The following is an 18,158-nucleotide window of genomic DNA, read 5'->3' on the forward strand; positions in this document are numbered from 1 at the left end:
TAGTAAGACAAATGAAAGTGTAGTGATTTCTTAGTATGGCACCTACTTATTTGGAAAATTCAGTAGAGGTGGTATTTCTGTTGTTGAGGGGGTCCCACACACTAACCTTCTATCGAATTTTGTTTTTATTTTTAAATCTCTGTTGATTTCTGTATCTAGAATTGTCTAATACTGCTTGGAATAGCAGCCTGAGAAATAAACTGGATAGCATTATTAATACTAACAGCATTGTGCTTGAGGAGGGCATGATGTAGATAAAAGCTTTCAATCATAGGAGGAGTTTTCAAATGTGCACCATCTACCTGTGGATACCTGTGGTATCCAAATACCACAGTTTATTTGGACAAGTTAAGAGTTGACTAGCATTGGATACAGGTAGTGAAGATAACTGGTCTGTATGATTTGACACATGTTTATTAAAATCTGCTTCTACTTGATTGGGGAAATAATGTTAACTGAACTTGCTATATTATTCTTTCCCAATCTCCCTTTCAGCTATGTGATGATGATGCCATTTAAACGGCAGGCTCTAGTGGAATTTGAGAACATAGATAGTGCCAAAGAATGTGTGACGTTTGCTGCAGATGAACCCGTGTACATAGCTGGTCAGCAGGCTTTTTTCAACTACTCTACAAGCAAAAGGATCACTCGGCCAGGAAATACTGATGATCCATCAGGAGGCAACAAAGTTCTTCTGCTCTCAATTCAGAATCCTCTTTATCCAATTACAGTGGTATGTATTTTAGTAATACAAACTAAATTAAGAATGAGAAACCTTTTTTTTTTTTCTTTTTCACCTGCGTTCAGGGCATATGGAAGTTCCTGGGCCAGGCTTGAATCCAAGTCACAGCTGCAGCAACGCTGTATCTTTAATCCACTGTGCAAGAACTCCACTAAATTAGAAATTATATTAGAATTTGCTGTGAGTGACCAACCTGTAGTTTTTGTCATTACCATCTACTTATATGAAAATAGTGAGTTTTTTTAAAAAAATTATTATTATTTTCTTTTGTTTTTTTTAGGGCTGCCCCCGTGGCATATGGAGGTTCCCAGGGTAGGAGTAGATGCCGGCCTACACCACAGCCACTGCAACTCGGAATCCAAGCCACGTCTGTGACTTACAACACAGCTCACGGCAGTGCCAGATCTTTAACCTGCTGAGTGAGGCCAGAGATTGAACCCGACTCCTCATGGATGCTAGTCGGGTTCGTTAACTACTGAGCCGTGATGGGAACTCCAAAAAGAATTATTAAAATTAATTTTAATTTTGATTATCAAGTTTCATGAACAAAGCAATGGTGAGCACTGAAGCTGTCAAAAGGTCAGAAGCATGATTGTCATAATTATATAAGCCCATTTAAAATTTTTTTATTATTTAGCATCACTGTTAATTCTCTTTTTGATAATGAAGTATGAGATGGACTTGTTGGAAATGATCCAAGAAATCTCTCACTCATATGCCTGCATAAGTATGAAGAGCATCTGCTAGGTGACAGAATCCCATAGTGCAAGCTGTTTACAGATAGTTTGTTAAAAACATATCTGATTTACTTTAAATTTTCTTCTTCACTCTTTAAAAAAGTGATTGGAAGAATTTTAAAAAGGATTCATATCCTGAACAAGTTGAGTTTTCTAGTTTGTAAGAGTCACATGCTGTTTAATAATAAGCCAGTGACAAGAACATTTGATTTTTGTAATAAATAGAATGGTACAATAAGAGGAGCTTCATTCAGTATGATTTCTAGAAAGAATATATTATATTGGGACATAAACTTAAAACAAAGCTTAGGACACTAAATTTAATTAGACATTATCAATTTACTTTTGTAATATTTAGTCTTAATAAGCAGTATTAATATTTTTACAATATTTTGTGTTTTGAGAAAAACAGTATAACTTCTACAAGCACTCTGATTTGTTTTTTGTATTCTTACTACCTAACGGTGTGGCTGTATAATTGTAGGTGCTCAAGAAATTTGAAAGTTGGAGTTCCTGCTGTGGCACAATGGGTTAAAGATCCAGTGCTGCTGCAACTGTGGTATAGGTTGCAGCTGTGGCTTGGATTCCATCCCTGGTCCTAGAACCTCCATATATCATAGGTGCAAGCCATTAACAAAAAGAAGGAAATTTGAAGGTTGAAGAATTATTCCTAAGGGGGTCTCTTAGATGATTCAGGCATCTTGTTTGGTGAAACTTAGCACTATATAAATGAGCTTCTGTGGGTCTTTTCTCTATAGCTCTTGTCCTCGAAAAATAAATACTAAAAACAAAAACAAAACTAAGTTGTTCTACTACTACTCTGTAATAAATATTTATTACTATAGTTTTTAAGTAATTATGATATTAAGCATTTCAGAGTCACATTTGGAAAAAAAGTAATTGATTACAGTTTTGTTTTATTGTGTATTGTCAGAGATTGTTTTAGGCACCTGTTTAAAAAAAATTGAAGATTCATTTAGGAAATAAAAAAGTAATAATACTTTCTAAATGTTTCATTGGAACTTCAATGAGTGTAGATGAGGAAATAACTTTAGATTTATTAAAGTGTAACATTTTTAAAAGTTTAATTTAGTGCTTAGTAGAAATGACATCTCGAGGTTTTTTTTAAAATAAAACAAAGCAGAATAGCTTTTTCGTTTTTCTAAATATAAAATGTGATGTCTTATTTTCTTTCCTTCGTAGGATGTTTTATATACTGTATGCAATCCTGTTGGAAAAGTGCAACGTATTGTTATATTTAAGAGAAATGGGATACAAGCAATGGTTGAATATCCTTTATTTGTAAATTTTTAAATTGATGTATATGAACGTTATGTAATATGGATCTTTTCCTACTTAATCATTTCTAGACAAGCAGTGTTTATTCTCCCTCACTGTCCCCCATGTCTCCTGTCTGTTTTAAAAAATGAAACAGTAGTACCCGTAGAGAATTTTACTTTTTCTTTTAAATATTAGTATTTTTGATTAAAAATAACTTGTTACCGTAAAATAGTTCGGTGCTTCATCTTACAGTGTGCTTTGCCTTTTTAGTGTGTGGGGGGGTAACAGTATTTTATAATACGTACACTTGTATCTTTTTGAAATTTATCCCAAACTGACTTTTCTGAATCTCTCTTTAAAATAGGTAGTTTGGAAGTATCAAAATATTGGAGTTAGTAGAACCTTTATGCCTTCATCGAATCTTTTAAATGGTTGTGGTTTATGTAAGACCTGCTTCTCTATGTTAAATTTTGTTATTTGTTGAGTAAAAAGAAGTTGCAAAATAGTACATATAGTACAATTCATTGTAAAAAATAATTTAAAAATTCCCTAGGAGTTCCCTTTGTGGCTCAGCAGTTAACAAACCCAATTAGGGTCCATGAGGATGCAGGTTTGATACCTGGCCTCGCTTGGTGGGTTAAGGATCTGGCATCGCCATGAGCTGTGGTGTAGGCTGCAGAAGCAGCTCAGATCCTGAGTGGCTGAGACTGTGGCCTAGGTCAGAAGCTGTAGCTCTGCTTCGACCCCTAGCCTGGAAACTTCATATGCCTTGGGTTCTGCCCTAAAAAAAAAAAAAAAAAAAATCCCTAATCTGTATGTACATGTATATGTATAGAAAAAGGTGGGGATGTACAACGAACTCTTAATGGTGCTTACTTATGGCAAGGTGTTTTTGCTCTTTTTTTTTTTTTTTTTTTTTTTGTCTTTTTGCTATTTCTTTGGGCCGCTCCTGCGGCATATGGAGATTCCCAGGCTAGGGGTCGAATCGGAGCTGCAGCCACAGGCCTATGCCAGAGCCACAGCAACACCGGATCCGAGCTGTGTCTGCAACCTACACCACAGCTCATGGCAATGCCGGATTGTTAAACCCACTGAGCAAGGGCAGGGACCAGACCCGCAATCTCATGGTTCCTAGTCGGATTCGTTAACCACTGCGCCACGACGGGAACTCCTGCTTTTTTTTTAAATGACTTTTGTAGTTTGACTTTTTTAAAATTTCTTTTTATTTTATGGCCGTAACTGCAGCATATGGAAGTTCCTGGGCCAGGGATTGAATCCAAGTCACGATTGTAAAAACACTGGATCCTTTAATCCACTGTGCAGGGCCGGGGAATAAATCAGCACCTCCACAGTGATTCTTTATTACGCCCAATTTTTTTTTTTTAAACAATTAAAGCCTTAAGTTTTTTTGTTTGTTTTTTTGTTTGTTTTTTGCGTTTTAGGGCTGCACCTGCAGTATGTGGAAGTTCCCAGGCTAGGGGTCAAATCACAGCTGCAGCTGCCAGCTTGAAACACAGCCACAGCAGCACCAGATCCAAGCTGTGTCTGCGGCCTACACCACAGCTCACAGCAACGCTGGATCCTTAACCCACTGAGCGAGGCCAGGGATCAAACTTGCATTCTCATGGATAGTAATTGGGTTTGTAACTTGCTGAGCAACAATGAGAACTCCTAAGTAATTTTTAAAAGCCAATAAAATGAAGATAAATGATTATAAACCCTGCCTTCTCAGAAATATATTTAAAAAATCAAGTATTTATTTTGTATTATATTGATTCTTTATAATGTTCTTCCTACTTTAAGTGTAAAATATTTCCTGTTTTAAGATAGCAGCTTTTGCTAGGGAATGAGACCATGTGCCATTCTTCCTTTTCCTTCCCCCTCCCCAATTATTTATTTTATTCTTTTTAGGGCCACACCTGCGCCATATGGAGGTTCCCAGGCTAGGAGTTGATTTGGAGCTACAGCTGCCTGCCTACATCACAGCCACAGCCACATCAGATCTGAGCTGCATCTGCGACCTACACCACAGCTCACGGCAATGCCAGATCCTTAACCCACTGAACAAGGCCAGGGATCGAACCTGCAACCTCATGGTTCCTAGTCGGATTCGTTTCTGCTGTGCCACAAAGGGAACTCCTCCCCACCCCCCAATTTATAAAGTGCTTCTGATGACCTAGAAGGATTAATGTAGGTAGTGTAGTTTGGTTGTATAATGTTTTTGTATAATGTTTTCTTTGGTACCCTTGATCTTAAAAATAAATTCTACTAAAATTCATCTAGAAATTTTATCTGGTAAAGCATTTCTAAGAGTGAGATAATTATTTCTGATTTTTTTCAGTCTGTTAGAGTGTGAATAATTATAAATATTGGACATCTTAAACCAAATTTCCTTAACAGAGCTTATGTTTGAATCAGTCCTTTGTGCCCAGAAAGCTAAAGCAGCACTCAATGGAGCAGATATATATGCGGGATGTTGCACCCTAAAAATTGAATATGCAAGGGTAAATATTTTTTTCAACACTTCGCCAAAGAAATATTTATGCTTTGGATATACAATTTGAATTTATTTTCTTTTTAATCTTAACAGCCAACTCGTCTAAATGTTATTAGGAATGACAATGACAGTTGGGACTACACTAAACCATATTTGGGGAGACGAGGTAAGTATTTTATGCGTTTTAGAATGTACTTACATCTGCTGACGAATTTTTACATGCAGTTAGATTCCTTTTTCCTGAAATGAGCTAGTTCTTTCAAATGAAAACCTTGTTGGTGAAGCATTTGTTGCAAAAAGCCTTGTAAGGCTGGAAAAGAATCTTGAACATTAGTGCCCCCTACTGGTATGTACTGAGTTATTGATAATTAGTTCAACAAGAAGCCCACACATACAGGCACGCCCGCAGTTCAAGGACTTGCATTTCTCCAAGCAGCTCTCTCTCTTTGGAGGAGAGGAAACTGATTCAGAATATTCCTTACAAACTTCAAACTTGCACACTGCTTCTCTATGGAAAGGACTTTTCCCCCAAGCTGGACGAGGCATTAAGAAGGATAGAGGACTCCAGCAGGCTGACTCTACACTTCATCATGCACAACATCGGCATCAGCAAAAAGCCCTCTGAAAAACTCAGACTTGCAATTCACCTTGACTGCATACTGCATGCACCATCACCCCAAGTTTTTAAAGGAGGACACTTAACAGTACTTCAGACTTGCATGGGAAGAATACCATGATAGACTGTGCCCATTTATTCAAGTTGTATGTATATATTGGTTTGATTTCCCTTAAGGTTTCAGATGTAGAATTTAAAACTTCTCACTAACGGATACTAGATTTTATCTACCATGTTGTAAATCTTAATGCCCATTGCTGTAACTGTTTGCAGCTTAGATTCAAATTGTTAATTGACAGATAGCCAGGGCCAATTTATCTACAGGTCTTGGGAATTATAATGCTCAACCAATCCACACAGATAAAAGAGAAAAGGATTAGAAAGGTGCAGACTTGCTGCACTTTTGTTTATTTATTTATATTTTGTTTGTTTTTCTCAATTGTGGACATTTGATGAGAATAACATAATGATGAAAAGGTGCATTATATGTAAAAGACTATTTTCTGTGTGGTTTGATTTTTGTAAAGTGGCTGTTTATAAGTTGTCACTTTTTGTAACAGTTTAAGGTTATTACTCATGTTAATTTGTGTAACTAGAAATTTTGACATTTCAAATGGAGGTGAAATTAACATGTCTGTTCAAGGTAGAATTTATTTGAACTCGACAAATCTGAAAATAAGAGCATTTCATTTGAGATGCATTTTCACCTATAACTTCTAAATGCTAGATTTCATGAGCATAGATTTGACTGATAAAATTGTTCAACTGTGTGGCAATTCTGGAATATATAAATCAAAGTGTGGATCTTGTAAAAACAAGGGGGCTGCAGTATTGGCTACATCTTCACTACAATATCAGTGTTTGAACCATATGTTGGAAAAACTCACCAAGATGAGTATGCCTTTAGAAGTCAATAAATTAGGAAACATTTTTATGGCATCCAAAATATCTTGGGCAGTAGGGACTCCATAGTGCATATATTCTTGCCAAAAGGAGACAGTGCGGTGATCCTTTCATGTTCAGGTATTTAGGACTTTTGGATGATTAACCCCTTTAATTCTCTGTTCTCAGGAAATCATCTTGTCTTATGCATGGGGTTGCAGACAGGTTTGTTTGATAGTGCAGCTTGGCTGGACCCCACATTTTTTACTACTCACAGAAATCTGCTTGGCATAGGCTTGGTAAAGTTGAATACAGTACTGGAAAATGAAGCTTTAGTGCTCAAACAACAGAACAGGTGGTTGATGAGAAATCTCTCACTTCTCTCAAATTACAGTCAGTTATTGAACATTCAGTTGTTGGCTTAAAAAAAAAAAAACTCATTTGAAATAGTGCGTTCTGGTTGTATTTCTTTTAATGTCTCTTAAAACATTTATAGATAAGCTTTTTATTTTAATAGTGTTTACATCTATTCTTTTAAAAGGTCTAAAGTTTACAGTCAGCTTAGATTAGATCTTCATACAAGAAATTATAGTTAGAAAATTTTAGAAATGTGTAAGGTGGATATTTAAATAGGGAAATATAATTAAAGGAGGTAAAACAGAAATTTAGTTGGTTATGCTTTTGAGGGAAAATTCTTGTTTTCTCATTCCTTACAGATATTTATGTGATGAGACTATAGCAGTTTATTTTTTGTTTGTTTGTTTTTGTAGTGATTTCAGCATCCACTCAAGTTGGCATTGAATTGTAACTTTTTCTACCAAAGGGGAGAAAAAAAAAGAGTGCTTTTATAAATATAACCTCATTTTTCAAAAGTTCTTTTCAGCTCAAATTATATTTTAGTATCAAGAATTCTTAGCTTAGACTCCAGAGACTCCCTCCAGAGATGTTAGGCAGAACTTGTGTATATTTGCATCTTTGGGAGAGAAAGGGTCCAAAGCTTCCATCAGATTTCAGATGAATCCATGAAAGTTTACAGTAAACTACTGTTTATAGACTGATATATTATTCAGTGTTCGACTTTTCTTCACTCCTTTATGTGACCTTGTATTAAGTAGTGAATGCTTCCAATAAAGAGAATTATTAACAGTGAGAATGTTTAGCTGAAAAATATCTTAGAAATCATGTACACCAACTCCTTCATTTTATGAATGAAGATTTCTGTGATTATATAGCAAATTAGTGGTTAAGCTGAAATCTTCTGATTCCCAATCCAGGGCTTTTTCCTTTATAGTACACAGTTAACTCTGTCAATAAAACTGAGTCATGAAGACATTACGGTGATTTTGGTTTAAGATCCAGATCAGAAAAGGACTTAATATTTAACATTTGGTAGCATGCTTAAGCAGAGGAATGTTAGCAGAATGAATTAGTAGATGGGTTGATTGAAGAGGAGTGAGACTTAAATGATGATGCTGGAAGTTATGTATTGATTGGAAAGAAGGAATTGTGAGTATTTAGACTGGAGAAGAAATGACTGGGGAAATGGAGGGAAGAGCATAATAACTTCTAAGCGTTTGAAAGAGGTTTTGGAGAAAGGTTGAGTAATAAGTAAGGCTGTGGGTCCCAGAATGGAGTAGAATATATGGAGAGGACAAAATTCTATATGGTATAAACATTTTCTCATGATTTAGGACTAACTGAAAATGTGAGGAAAAGTAGTTACCTCAAGTTACTGGTGTTGGGTAAGCAGAGGTAGATGGTCCCAGGGATGATGTAAAGAGAATTTTTACATTGAATAAAAGTTGAACTTGATGACCTCCTAGGACCCTTTCAATCTATGATAACTTGGAATAGGTAATTAAAACAATACTTCTGTAGACTGAAGTGAAAATTAAAGCATTTCTCATCTCCCATAAACCTCATTTGTTTAGGTGACTAAGGATATATAGAAAGCCTTTCTTTTTTGAATTTTCAAAGATTAGAATGACCAGACTCTTAAGATACATTAAAAAGAATCTTATTGAAAGGTATAATTTGATCAGCAAACTTTCTAGTACTATGCATTGATTTTTAAAATTTAATAACTAACATAAGAAGTGCTATTTTAGAAACTTTGAAGCAATTTTTTAACTGATGTCTGATTTGGGAAAATTGGCATGCCATCCCTAAAAATGTAGCTAGCATAAAAATTATCCTTTAGAAGTATTGTAGTACTCTCATCCAATAATGTAGCCCCCTTGGTTAGCTTTAACTTGGCATTTTTAAACTTTGGGGGTGGTGCTCCTAGTTCTGCCTGGTGTTAAGGTCTGTAGACAATGACTAATCCATGATACAATATGGGCCAGTGATGTGCAAATTTCCAGCTCTCAAGTCAGTAGGTGTTTGTAAATATGTGTATATACATACAAAATACTCTGTGTTTACTGATTGTGAAACCATGTAATACAGGTTGTTGTTGGCTTATGCTGAACTTCTTGAAAGAAGCCCACTTTGAAAATGTGTTGCTGTTGAAGCTAATAGTATGCATCAGGTACTGTCTTTCAAAAGTACTGCACTTAAAGCTTGTTTTAAAGACGTGTATTGGTAAAAACTTCTGTACAGTGTCAAACTCTAGCATTGTGTACATTCACTTTCTGAAAAGTATCCATTCTTTCCTTAAATTTGAAAGTGTGATTGTATTTGGCATTTGCCAAAAAGATATTTTCAAGTTAAGTGGCGTTTGTTAGATAGAATTATTTTCTTAAACTTTTGGTGTTTGTATTTAAATTGGATATGAATGGATGTTTAACATTAACCCGGAATTGCATTTTTATGAATTGTAATGGATGTTTTGAATGGGTGTTTCCCATGTGAGAACTCTGTTAAGTACTTGGGTCAAAATTGTTAAAACCATGTTTCTACTTTTGTGTCAGATAGAGGAAAGGGTCGCCAGAGACAAGCCATTTTGGGAGAACACCCTTCTTCGTTTAGACATGATGGCTATGGTAAGTTTGTCAAGGCAGAAGGAAGGTAGTATAGACAAACTATTAGAATTTTTGCATTTCTGATGAAGAATGGCACAATCCTTGTCTCTGTTTTTCCTGCTCACCTGACTTGGTTTATGGGATCAGCCCCTTATAAATGTATTCCAAAGGAGTGGTCCAAAAGCCTTTGTTTTCTTAGGCTATTGTTATATCACGCAATCTTTGAGATAACTGAGAGCTTTTGGTTGGGATTGAAAGCCTTTTTACCATTATATTTTGTTTTGATTAGTAATGGGCTCTGGTCTGTTAGAGGGCCAAAAAGAATTATAGTTCAGTAAGTGTCTTTTCTTTCATTCTAGCAATTATGAACAAAGAGGAATTTTGAATAATAAAGGCAGAGAGAGTGGGGTATTTGTTGAAAGGAAACATGTTTTTGGTTAGATCCTTAATTCTTTTAGTTTTACAGTTGGTACTTCAGCTTTGGTTAAGTTAATATTTAATTCTTTTTAAAAAAACTTCTTAGTTTTAATGTTTGCTATGTTGATAAGATTATGAAACCTAGAATAATAATCTTCCCCAGGAAAAAGTTAGGTATCAGACTGTTGCCTTTGTAAGTAGATGTTGAAAATTGTAATTGATAAAACTTAACTGGTTGTTAGTTGTATGTTTTAGAGTTTTTGTAGTTTTTAGCAGTAGTTATTGACTCCACCTATCCTGTGGTTTAAAGTAGAAGTATAATTAGAAGTACTATTAGGAGTAGTAGAAAATAGAAATTGCTGTATTGTACTCTTGGGATTTATTACTGAAAAAGCCCCCAGTATTGCCTGTTGTCTGAAATGTTTTCAGTTGTATACATGTTTGGTGACCATTCTTAGCTGTGAGTTTTAGCTTATTTCCTGAGTCTTTATTTTCATTCTAGGAATTTAGTGTGTGTGTATTTGTTCAAGTTTCCGTAGTATATATTGAAGAAGAGATTGAAATAGTCTATGTTGGAGTTCCCGCCGTGGTGCAGCGTAAATAAATCTGACTAGGAACCATGAGGTTGCAGGTTCGATCCCTGGCCTCTCTCAGTGGGTTAAGGATCTGTCGTTGCTGTGAGCTGTGGTATAGGTTGGAGACGTGGCTCGGATCCTGCGTTGCTGTGGCTATGGTGTAGGCTGGCAACAACAACTCTGATTAGACCCCTAGTCTGGGAACCTCCAAATGCCTTGGGTGCAGCCCTCAAAAAGACCAAAAAAAAAAAAAAAAAAAAAAAAGAAAAGAAAAGAAAAAAGAAATAGTCTGTGGTTATGTCAGAACAGTAAATGTGTTATAAAATGAAAATCTTATTGCAGACATTTTATTGTGTTCCTTGATCATTTTTCTTAGTTGTTTCTTTAACAGAGTGAATAATAAATACGGTCATATGAGTAGATCTGATCCTGAGTAAAGAAACACTTATTAGGAACCTACTTAACCTTGTTTAATGGAAAGTTACAAAAGAGTGACTAATCAAAAGTTCGTAGTGTGCCGAAGAGTATATAAATGTGTCATGGCAGTCAGCTTAAGGCGAAAAATTAACCAGTTAAATGTTCTGCCAAAGGGGGTTAGAAAAATCTGTGAAAATACATATGAAGGACAAAGAACTCTATTGTAGTGCAGTGTTGACACAGAGTGTTTTCTCAGTATGGCTTTTTAGGTTTGCCTTCTCTTATAGAATATGTGAAAAATTACATAAACAAGAATATATTATATCCTGGAACTTTATTTTTTAAAGCCTATTGTGAAATTCTTTGTTTCGTGCCCTAATTTATTTAGTGTTTATGTGTATATATATATAAATTTTAAATTTGTAAGCTTCCTTAAAAAGAGAGGCGCAAAATTCTTTGGAATGACACTTGTTAAATAGGGATCATTCAGGTTCTGGAGAGTCTTGCTGAGGAAGAGTGGTTGTCGTGGGGTTGTATAGGGGTGTCCGTTCCGAGCTATGCCCATTGAAACATTTAACTCAGGAAAACTTGTTCTTTTTTCTTAGGGAAGTAAGCAGAATAGGGTATAAGAGAGAGAGGTGAATAAGGATTGGTCGAGGAGAGAAGTAAGATGAGGAAATTGGGGAAAAAGCACAGATGGGAATGAGTGTTAATGATATTGAGCCTTTTTACAAATGCTTTAAATCATAGCTGTATCCCTTCAGATAAACAGTTCAGCAAAACAAGTGTATTTGCATTTTGGCGTCATATCATAGGTGGTTTTTCCTTTGTGATGATATGTGAGAAAGAAGGAATGGAAAAGGTTTATTTAGTAGATTAATAAATGTATTCATTAGTTTATAATAGCAGTATAAATCTATACTTTCACAATTCATTAGGTCTTTTAATTCGGAAAGCCCAGCTCTAGGAGACGAACTAGTAGAAGCCCTCATACTTGAAAAGTGGCAAAAAAGAATGTACAGATTTTTCTGCTCTGAGTCCAAGAAAAATCTGTATATTAATTGCTAGCATCTTTCATATGGTTCCTGGACCAAAGATTTTGAAGTATCAAAGATGGGAAAGGCCTTCAAAATGTTCAGAATACCATATATATAGCATTTCTCCACATAAGTGAATTTTTAAAAGCCTGAAACACCAAAACTTTTTGTATGAACTACTTAGTATAGAAAGCTTCTAAGATATTTTTTTCCTTCTTAATACAGGTAATAATTTAAATAGTGTAAATAATGTAACTTAATCCTAATGCAATGTCGTAATTATAAACATCAGGTATCTTTTTGCACTGAGTTTGATTGTTAACCTATGGCAGTAGATCTCAAAGAATTCTGGGATCTTGGTCAATTTAAGCAGTGTGGAAGTTTCCACTGCCCATCTATTGTACATTTTTCCCCTTTCTGTGAAAAAATTTAGTGATAATAGTAACATGTCAAAGCATATGGTAGTAGTGGGAGTGGGTGGAGTATAATATGTATACATATATTTGCAATAGGTGTAAGAATGGTTGATATTTGAGAGCTTTCTAGTGGCCCAGCTGTTTAAGGATTGGGCTGTGACTTGGGTTTGATCCCTGGCCTGGGAACTTCATATGTCACTGGTGCAGCCAAAAAAAAATATTTGATATTTGACCTCAGTATATGTATAGTAGCCTAAATTAGAGGCCAAAATATATATGATTACTAACAAGTAACTCACCATCAGCTGTATTGATTGTTTTGATAAACTATGATAAGCAGCAATAAGAGTCCTTGAAAACCATGATCAATTTAAGGCAATACTGATGATGGTATATTGATAAAGTATGCCTCCATAAAATTGCAGAAACTCACACTATGTTTACATTTGTTCAGTGGTAGTGTTGCTGTGTTGTTATGAATGGCAGCTATATTTAAACAACTGAATACTGAATTGGAGTCTGCATAAGCTGCAAAAATGTTCTATGATACCAAAATATAGTAGTTCTTAGTAACTCACTTAGTAGATGAAAAGTGTCCCTTGGTCTTACATAAAAATAAAAGCCATTAGCATTATATATCTTTACTTCTTGAGAAATGAGGAAAGGACTTGGGTTTTTGGATTGGTTTCTTGCACATAAGGTGAATCTTTGAATGCACCCCAGAACATCCTTCTGTAATCACTGACTCAGGAGCACCTAAGATGTGTGGGTTTATATTTTTCAGTTACATATCTCCATCTTAGTTGCTTTTTCTTATTCTTTTGCCTCTTTTCTTGCTGCTGTAAATTTGCCCTATGCCTGCTTTTAGTATCATAGTTTCTCCAGACGCCCTCATTCCTGTCTATTCCATTCACTCTAACTTTGTTTTTCTTTTTACTTCTAATCTGTTATGGATGGGAAAACCAGATAAAGTTGTTTAGAACTACTCTAGAGTTAGCAAGTTGATTCTTAATAAAGATTCTCAGTATAAGAGATAGATTTGTGTGTTTCTATGACAGCAATTTCAGGTACTCAAGCATTGTTTTCTGGATTCTCGATGTTTCAAAAAATGGAAGTTGCTAAATACTGATACCTCTGACTTGGGGGGGTATTATCTAGGGTTTTAGTTTTCTAAATTATAATCAGGGGAATAAAATACTAACCTCAAAGTACATTATAGTAAAATATATTCAAGGAGACAAATTTTCAGTGGAACTAAAGATGTCCTTTTTAGTTCTATCTGTATAAAGATGTTTTTCTAGATTTCACTATAGATTTTATTGTATTATTCTCCAAAAAATGTTGGCAGAAGTTTTTTTTTTCTTTCTTTCTTTTTTTTTTTTTTTTTTTTTTGGTCTTTTTGTCTTTTTGCCATTTCTAGGGCCACTCCCTTGGCATATGGAGGTTCCCAGGCTAGGGGTCCAATCGGAGCTGTAGCTGCCAGCCTACATCAGAGCCACAGCAACGCGGGATCCGAGCCGCATCTGCAACCTACACCACAGCTCACAGCAACGCCGGATCCTTAACCCACTGAGCAAGGCCAGGGATCAAACCCGCAACCTCATGGTTCCTAGTCCGATTAATTAACCACTGAGCCACGACGGAAACTCCAGAAGTTTTTTTTTCTAATGAGGTATAATTTATATACAGTGGCCTAAAGTTTTACATTGATTTCTACCCCCTCTCTATGGCCCGATCTTATATACTTTTTTGATAAACTACTATTTTTTAAAACTAGGAACTTAAAGTCTGGTGTATGCAGGTGTGTGCAGGTCAATGTATATTGGATCTGGTGCAAATAAATATAGATTTTTATTAATTCTCACAGGTTATATTTGAATATTCATACATTTGAGTTTTCCTTGGACATACATCAACCTAGCTAATATTAAGAGTTTATTTTTATGTGTGGTAAAATGTATCTGCTAAAGTTTTGTTATATTTTGTTTTGTTTAATAGGATCCCATGGTCCGTTATTACCTTTACCAAGTCGTTACAGAATGGGCTCTCGAGATACACCTGAGCTTGTTGCCTATCCATTGCCACAGGCTTCTTCCTCTTACATGCATGGAGGAAATCCCTCTGGTTCAGTTGTGATGGTTAGTGGATTACATCAGTTAAAAATGAATTGTTCAAGAGTCTTTAACCTATTCTGCTTATATGGAAATATTGAAAAGGTAAGTTTCATTTTATATTAGCTTCTTTTGCTAGGATATGTAGTAGGAAAACCTGAAAAGGCTACGAATATATCTTGTATTTACGAACATGTCAGTTCTTTCAGTAGTGATCCATATAAGCTAAAAATCCATCAGGTAAGGATTCTGGAAATTGGATTTTGTTGGTATGTGATCAGAATAGGTTGTTGGTACTAAAAACAACAGTAATTTATTTTTAAAATTACTGATATAAATAGAAGTCCAAACAGTAAATAGTTTAATTGGTTATTAGCATATTTTAGGCATATATAGTCTATGTACTTTTTTTTTTAATCATTTTAGAGAAATTCTAGCATTTAACATGTTGAACTGTGGAATTTTAAAAGAACAGTTGCTTCATGGAGCTAGGTGTACGTAAATTTGTCTGAGAGCTTGGCCACATCCGTGAATTTTAGGAGCGTTCTAGATTTATATATTTGCCTCCGAAATGCTAGAGTTTTAATATCTTCTGAGGAACAACATGCTTTTAGCTCAATCAGTATTTGAAACTAACCCACTTTGATAGATTATGTCCAAAAGTTTCTGTCCAGAAGCTTACACTCAAAAAGTAGCAAAACATTTAAATTTTACAGATTTTGAAGATCTTTAAAATTATAACTTTATTTTCACCAGATAACTCTGGTTTCCCCAGATCTGTGATGTTTTGTTCATTGCTATCTCTCAAGTACTTAGAATAGGCCCTGTCACAAGGTAGACCCTGGACTGTTTTTGAAAGACTCATGGAAAATGTAACTGGGGAAGTGATTGTAGTCTTGCTACCAGTTATTTGATATATTCGCTAATCTGAGTTTCAGTACTGGAGTAATGTTATCTTTCCCTGTTGTTTTAAGTGATTTTTGGTATTCTTTTCATAACAATAAAAAAGTACAGGTGTGTGAGTCATGTGTGTGGGAGGGGGAGAGTGGAGTTAGTACTCCTAGTTCTTAGTTCATTAATTTTAAAGCCTCTTTGATCTGATACAGCAACTTGGAAAATGTCTGAAAAAACATTTCCTCTACATAACTACTTGACCAATTTTTGAAAAGAAGGAAAGGAAGAAAATTGCACATTTGGTTTAGAGGATAGCATATGGGATATTTCTGCTTATATAACTAACCAAGAATACGTAGGACAGATTTAGCAACACTGGAGAAAGTAATTCAGATTTTTTTCACATAGACATTTATTTTAGACACCCGGTTATTTAGATAAGGTCTTGGAACTGCATGCTTGATAACTAAATGGGCTTTAATGTACATTTTAACCTTCTTTACATAGTGTTATTTTTATGTTTATGCTTTTCACATTTGTAGACAACTGGAATCAGGCAGTTTAATCAGCATCTTTAGATCATTGTGGTTTGTGTTACAAACAAGTTGTCTCATGATTTAGAAACCTAAATTACTTTTTCTAATACAATTTAAGTTTTCTGTATTTTATTTGAATAATTCTAGTCTCCCTTATTCTACGTTTCAAAAAATATTAACAGTTTAAGTGATACATTATGATATATTAAAATCAACCCATCATAATCCTTTAAAGGTCTATATATAATTAATTTTTCTAACTTTTTCTTCAGATTTACCAGTAAAATAACTACATATTTTATATAATTACTATTATATTTGTAGGATGTTACTGGATTAATCAAGGGAGAGAAATTTTGCCCACAAGAAGACAATTGATTTCAAATAAGGCTGAAAAGTTCTGGAGTTCTTGTCATGGCTCAGTGGTTAATGAACCCAACTAGTATCCGTGAGCACACGGGTTCAATCCCTGGCCTTGCTCAGTAGGTTAAGGATCCGGCATTGCCCTGAGCTGTGGTGTAGGTTGCAGATGCGGCTTGGATCTGGCCTTGCTGTCGCTGAGTCGTAGGCCAGCAGCTACAGCTCCAATTAGACCTCTAGCCTGGGAACCTCCATATGCCACGGGTAGGGCCCTAAAAAGATAAAAAACAGAAAAGAAAAAAAAAAGCTAAAAAGTCCTGTCCTGCTACAACTGAGTTTTGTTCAAATACAGGTGTAGTATAAAAATGCTAGGTTAGCCTATTAAAATTGATAGTTGCAGTGACATCTGTAAGTGCTGTGTTGCATTTGTTGTGTAAATACGTTCCCACTATTCCTTTGAGACAAACAGATAAGAAGGAAGAATGTCCAAGGTGTCATGAATGTTAGCAGTATTTAATACCTATTGAGGGATTTTCCGGGGGTAGTCTGTATGCTGAAAGATTGTCATACTTTGTCCCATCTAACCCTTATAGCATCGTATGCTAAAATTGGAAAAATATAAGAGGGATAAAGATGGCCTCAGTCAAAGATGTCATGAAAACTTGTAAAGTATTGCCTATTTTTTAAATTGCCCCACCTTGCACAGTCCTTCTTACTGGCAGTGCTATCTCAAGGCCACTTGTATTATTTCTCATATAGTATCATGTTTATTGCTTAAGGCATTAACTAGCACCCTAAATAGTTAGTAGTTACTACTTACTTTAAAATTTCTGACCTACCTATTAGAATAGCTACAAGGAGTTCCCTGGTGGCCTAGCTGTTCAGAATTTGGTGTTGTCACTGCTGTGGCCTGGGAACGTCTACATGCCTCAGATACATCAAAAAAACAAAAACGAACAAAAAAAACAACAGAGTATAAGCTTCAAGAAGACCATGTCTATTATGTTTGCCATTAAATCCCCAATGCCTAATTATTAAAACATATTGGCACTTAATAAATATTTATTGAGTGAATAAATACAGATGAATCCTGCCATGTTATCATTATCTCCATCTTATAGGGATGTCTGTGGCTCAGAGAAGTGAAGTAAATTGTCCCAGATTATACAACTAGTAAATAAGAGTCAGGGTAGCCCTGTGTTCTTCTTCAGTGTGCTATACAATAGAACTATAGTTTTCTTTTTTAACTTCATTGAATTTTTATAAGAGTTAAGAGTGTCTAATAGAAATCCTTTTACTGTAAAAGGGAATTAAGTATTCACCTTTTTGGAATTTTGTGTTTACAGGTAAAATTTATGAAGACCATTCCTGGTACAGCACTAGTAGAAATGGGTGATGAGTATGCTGTAGAAAGAGCTGTCACACATCTTAACAATGTGAAATTATTTGGGAAAAGACTTAATGTTTGGTAATTATTTATCTTAAGTGGTAAATTTAAAAGATATCCTTTTTATTTGAGACATTAATTTCCATTTCAGTATATTTTATTGTAACTTAGGGCACATCTGAAACTAGTAGCTTTAGTGATGTCATTTTTAGACACTTAGGGTCATACAATTTAGATTTTTCTTATTACTTATACTTAGTTTTTAGTTTTATGATCATAAAATAGCTTCT

General features: G+C 35.1%; 1 protein-coding gene across 8 annotated transcripts in view; it reads left to right on the plus strand.

Annotated features, from left to right (window-relative positions):
- Positions 1-18,158, plus strand: part of HNRNPLL (heterogeneous nuclear ribonucleoprotein L like) — a 42,691-nt gene that overhangs the window by 17,157 nt on the left and 7,376 nt on the right. For 2 of the 8 annotated variants that reach the window (XM_021087607.2, XM_085019515.1), the window contains exons 3-9: positions 496-733; positions 2,683-2,768; positions 5,168-5,264; positions 5,351-5,423; positions 9,668-9,739; positions 14,579-14,796; positions 17,828-17,949. In XM_021087607.2, the coding sequence (XP_020943266.1) occupies positions 496-733; positions 2,683-2,768; positions 5,168-5,264; positions 5,351-5,423; positions 9,668-9,739; positions 14,579-14,796; positions 17,828-17,949 (906 nt within the window). Of the gene's footprint in view, positions 1-495; positions 734-2,682; positions 2,769-5,162; positions 5,265-5,350; positions 5,424-9,203; positions 9,286-9,667; positions 9,740-14,578; positions 14,797-17,827; positions 17,950-18,158 lie in introns of all 8 variants that reach the window. The other 6 variants (XR_014842181.1, XR_014842180.1, XM_085019518.1 and 3 more) reach the window with 6 other exon arrangements.

Source organism: Sus scrofa, chromosome 3 (genome assembly GCF_054392235.1).
Source record: "Sus scrofa isolate SSC_HxYL_T2T_F1_AM1 chromosome 3, Sscrofa_HxYL_maternal_Yorkshire_Landrace_v2.0, whole genome shotgun sequence".
Taxonomy (NCBI): domain Eukaryota; kingdom Metazoa; phylum Chordata; class Mammalia; order Artiodactyla; family Suidae; genus Sus; species Sus scrofa.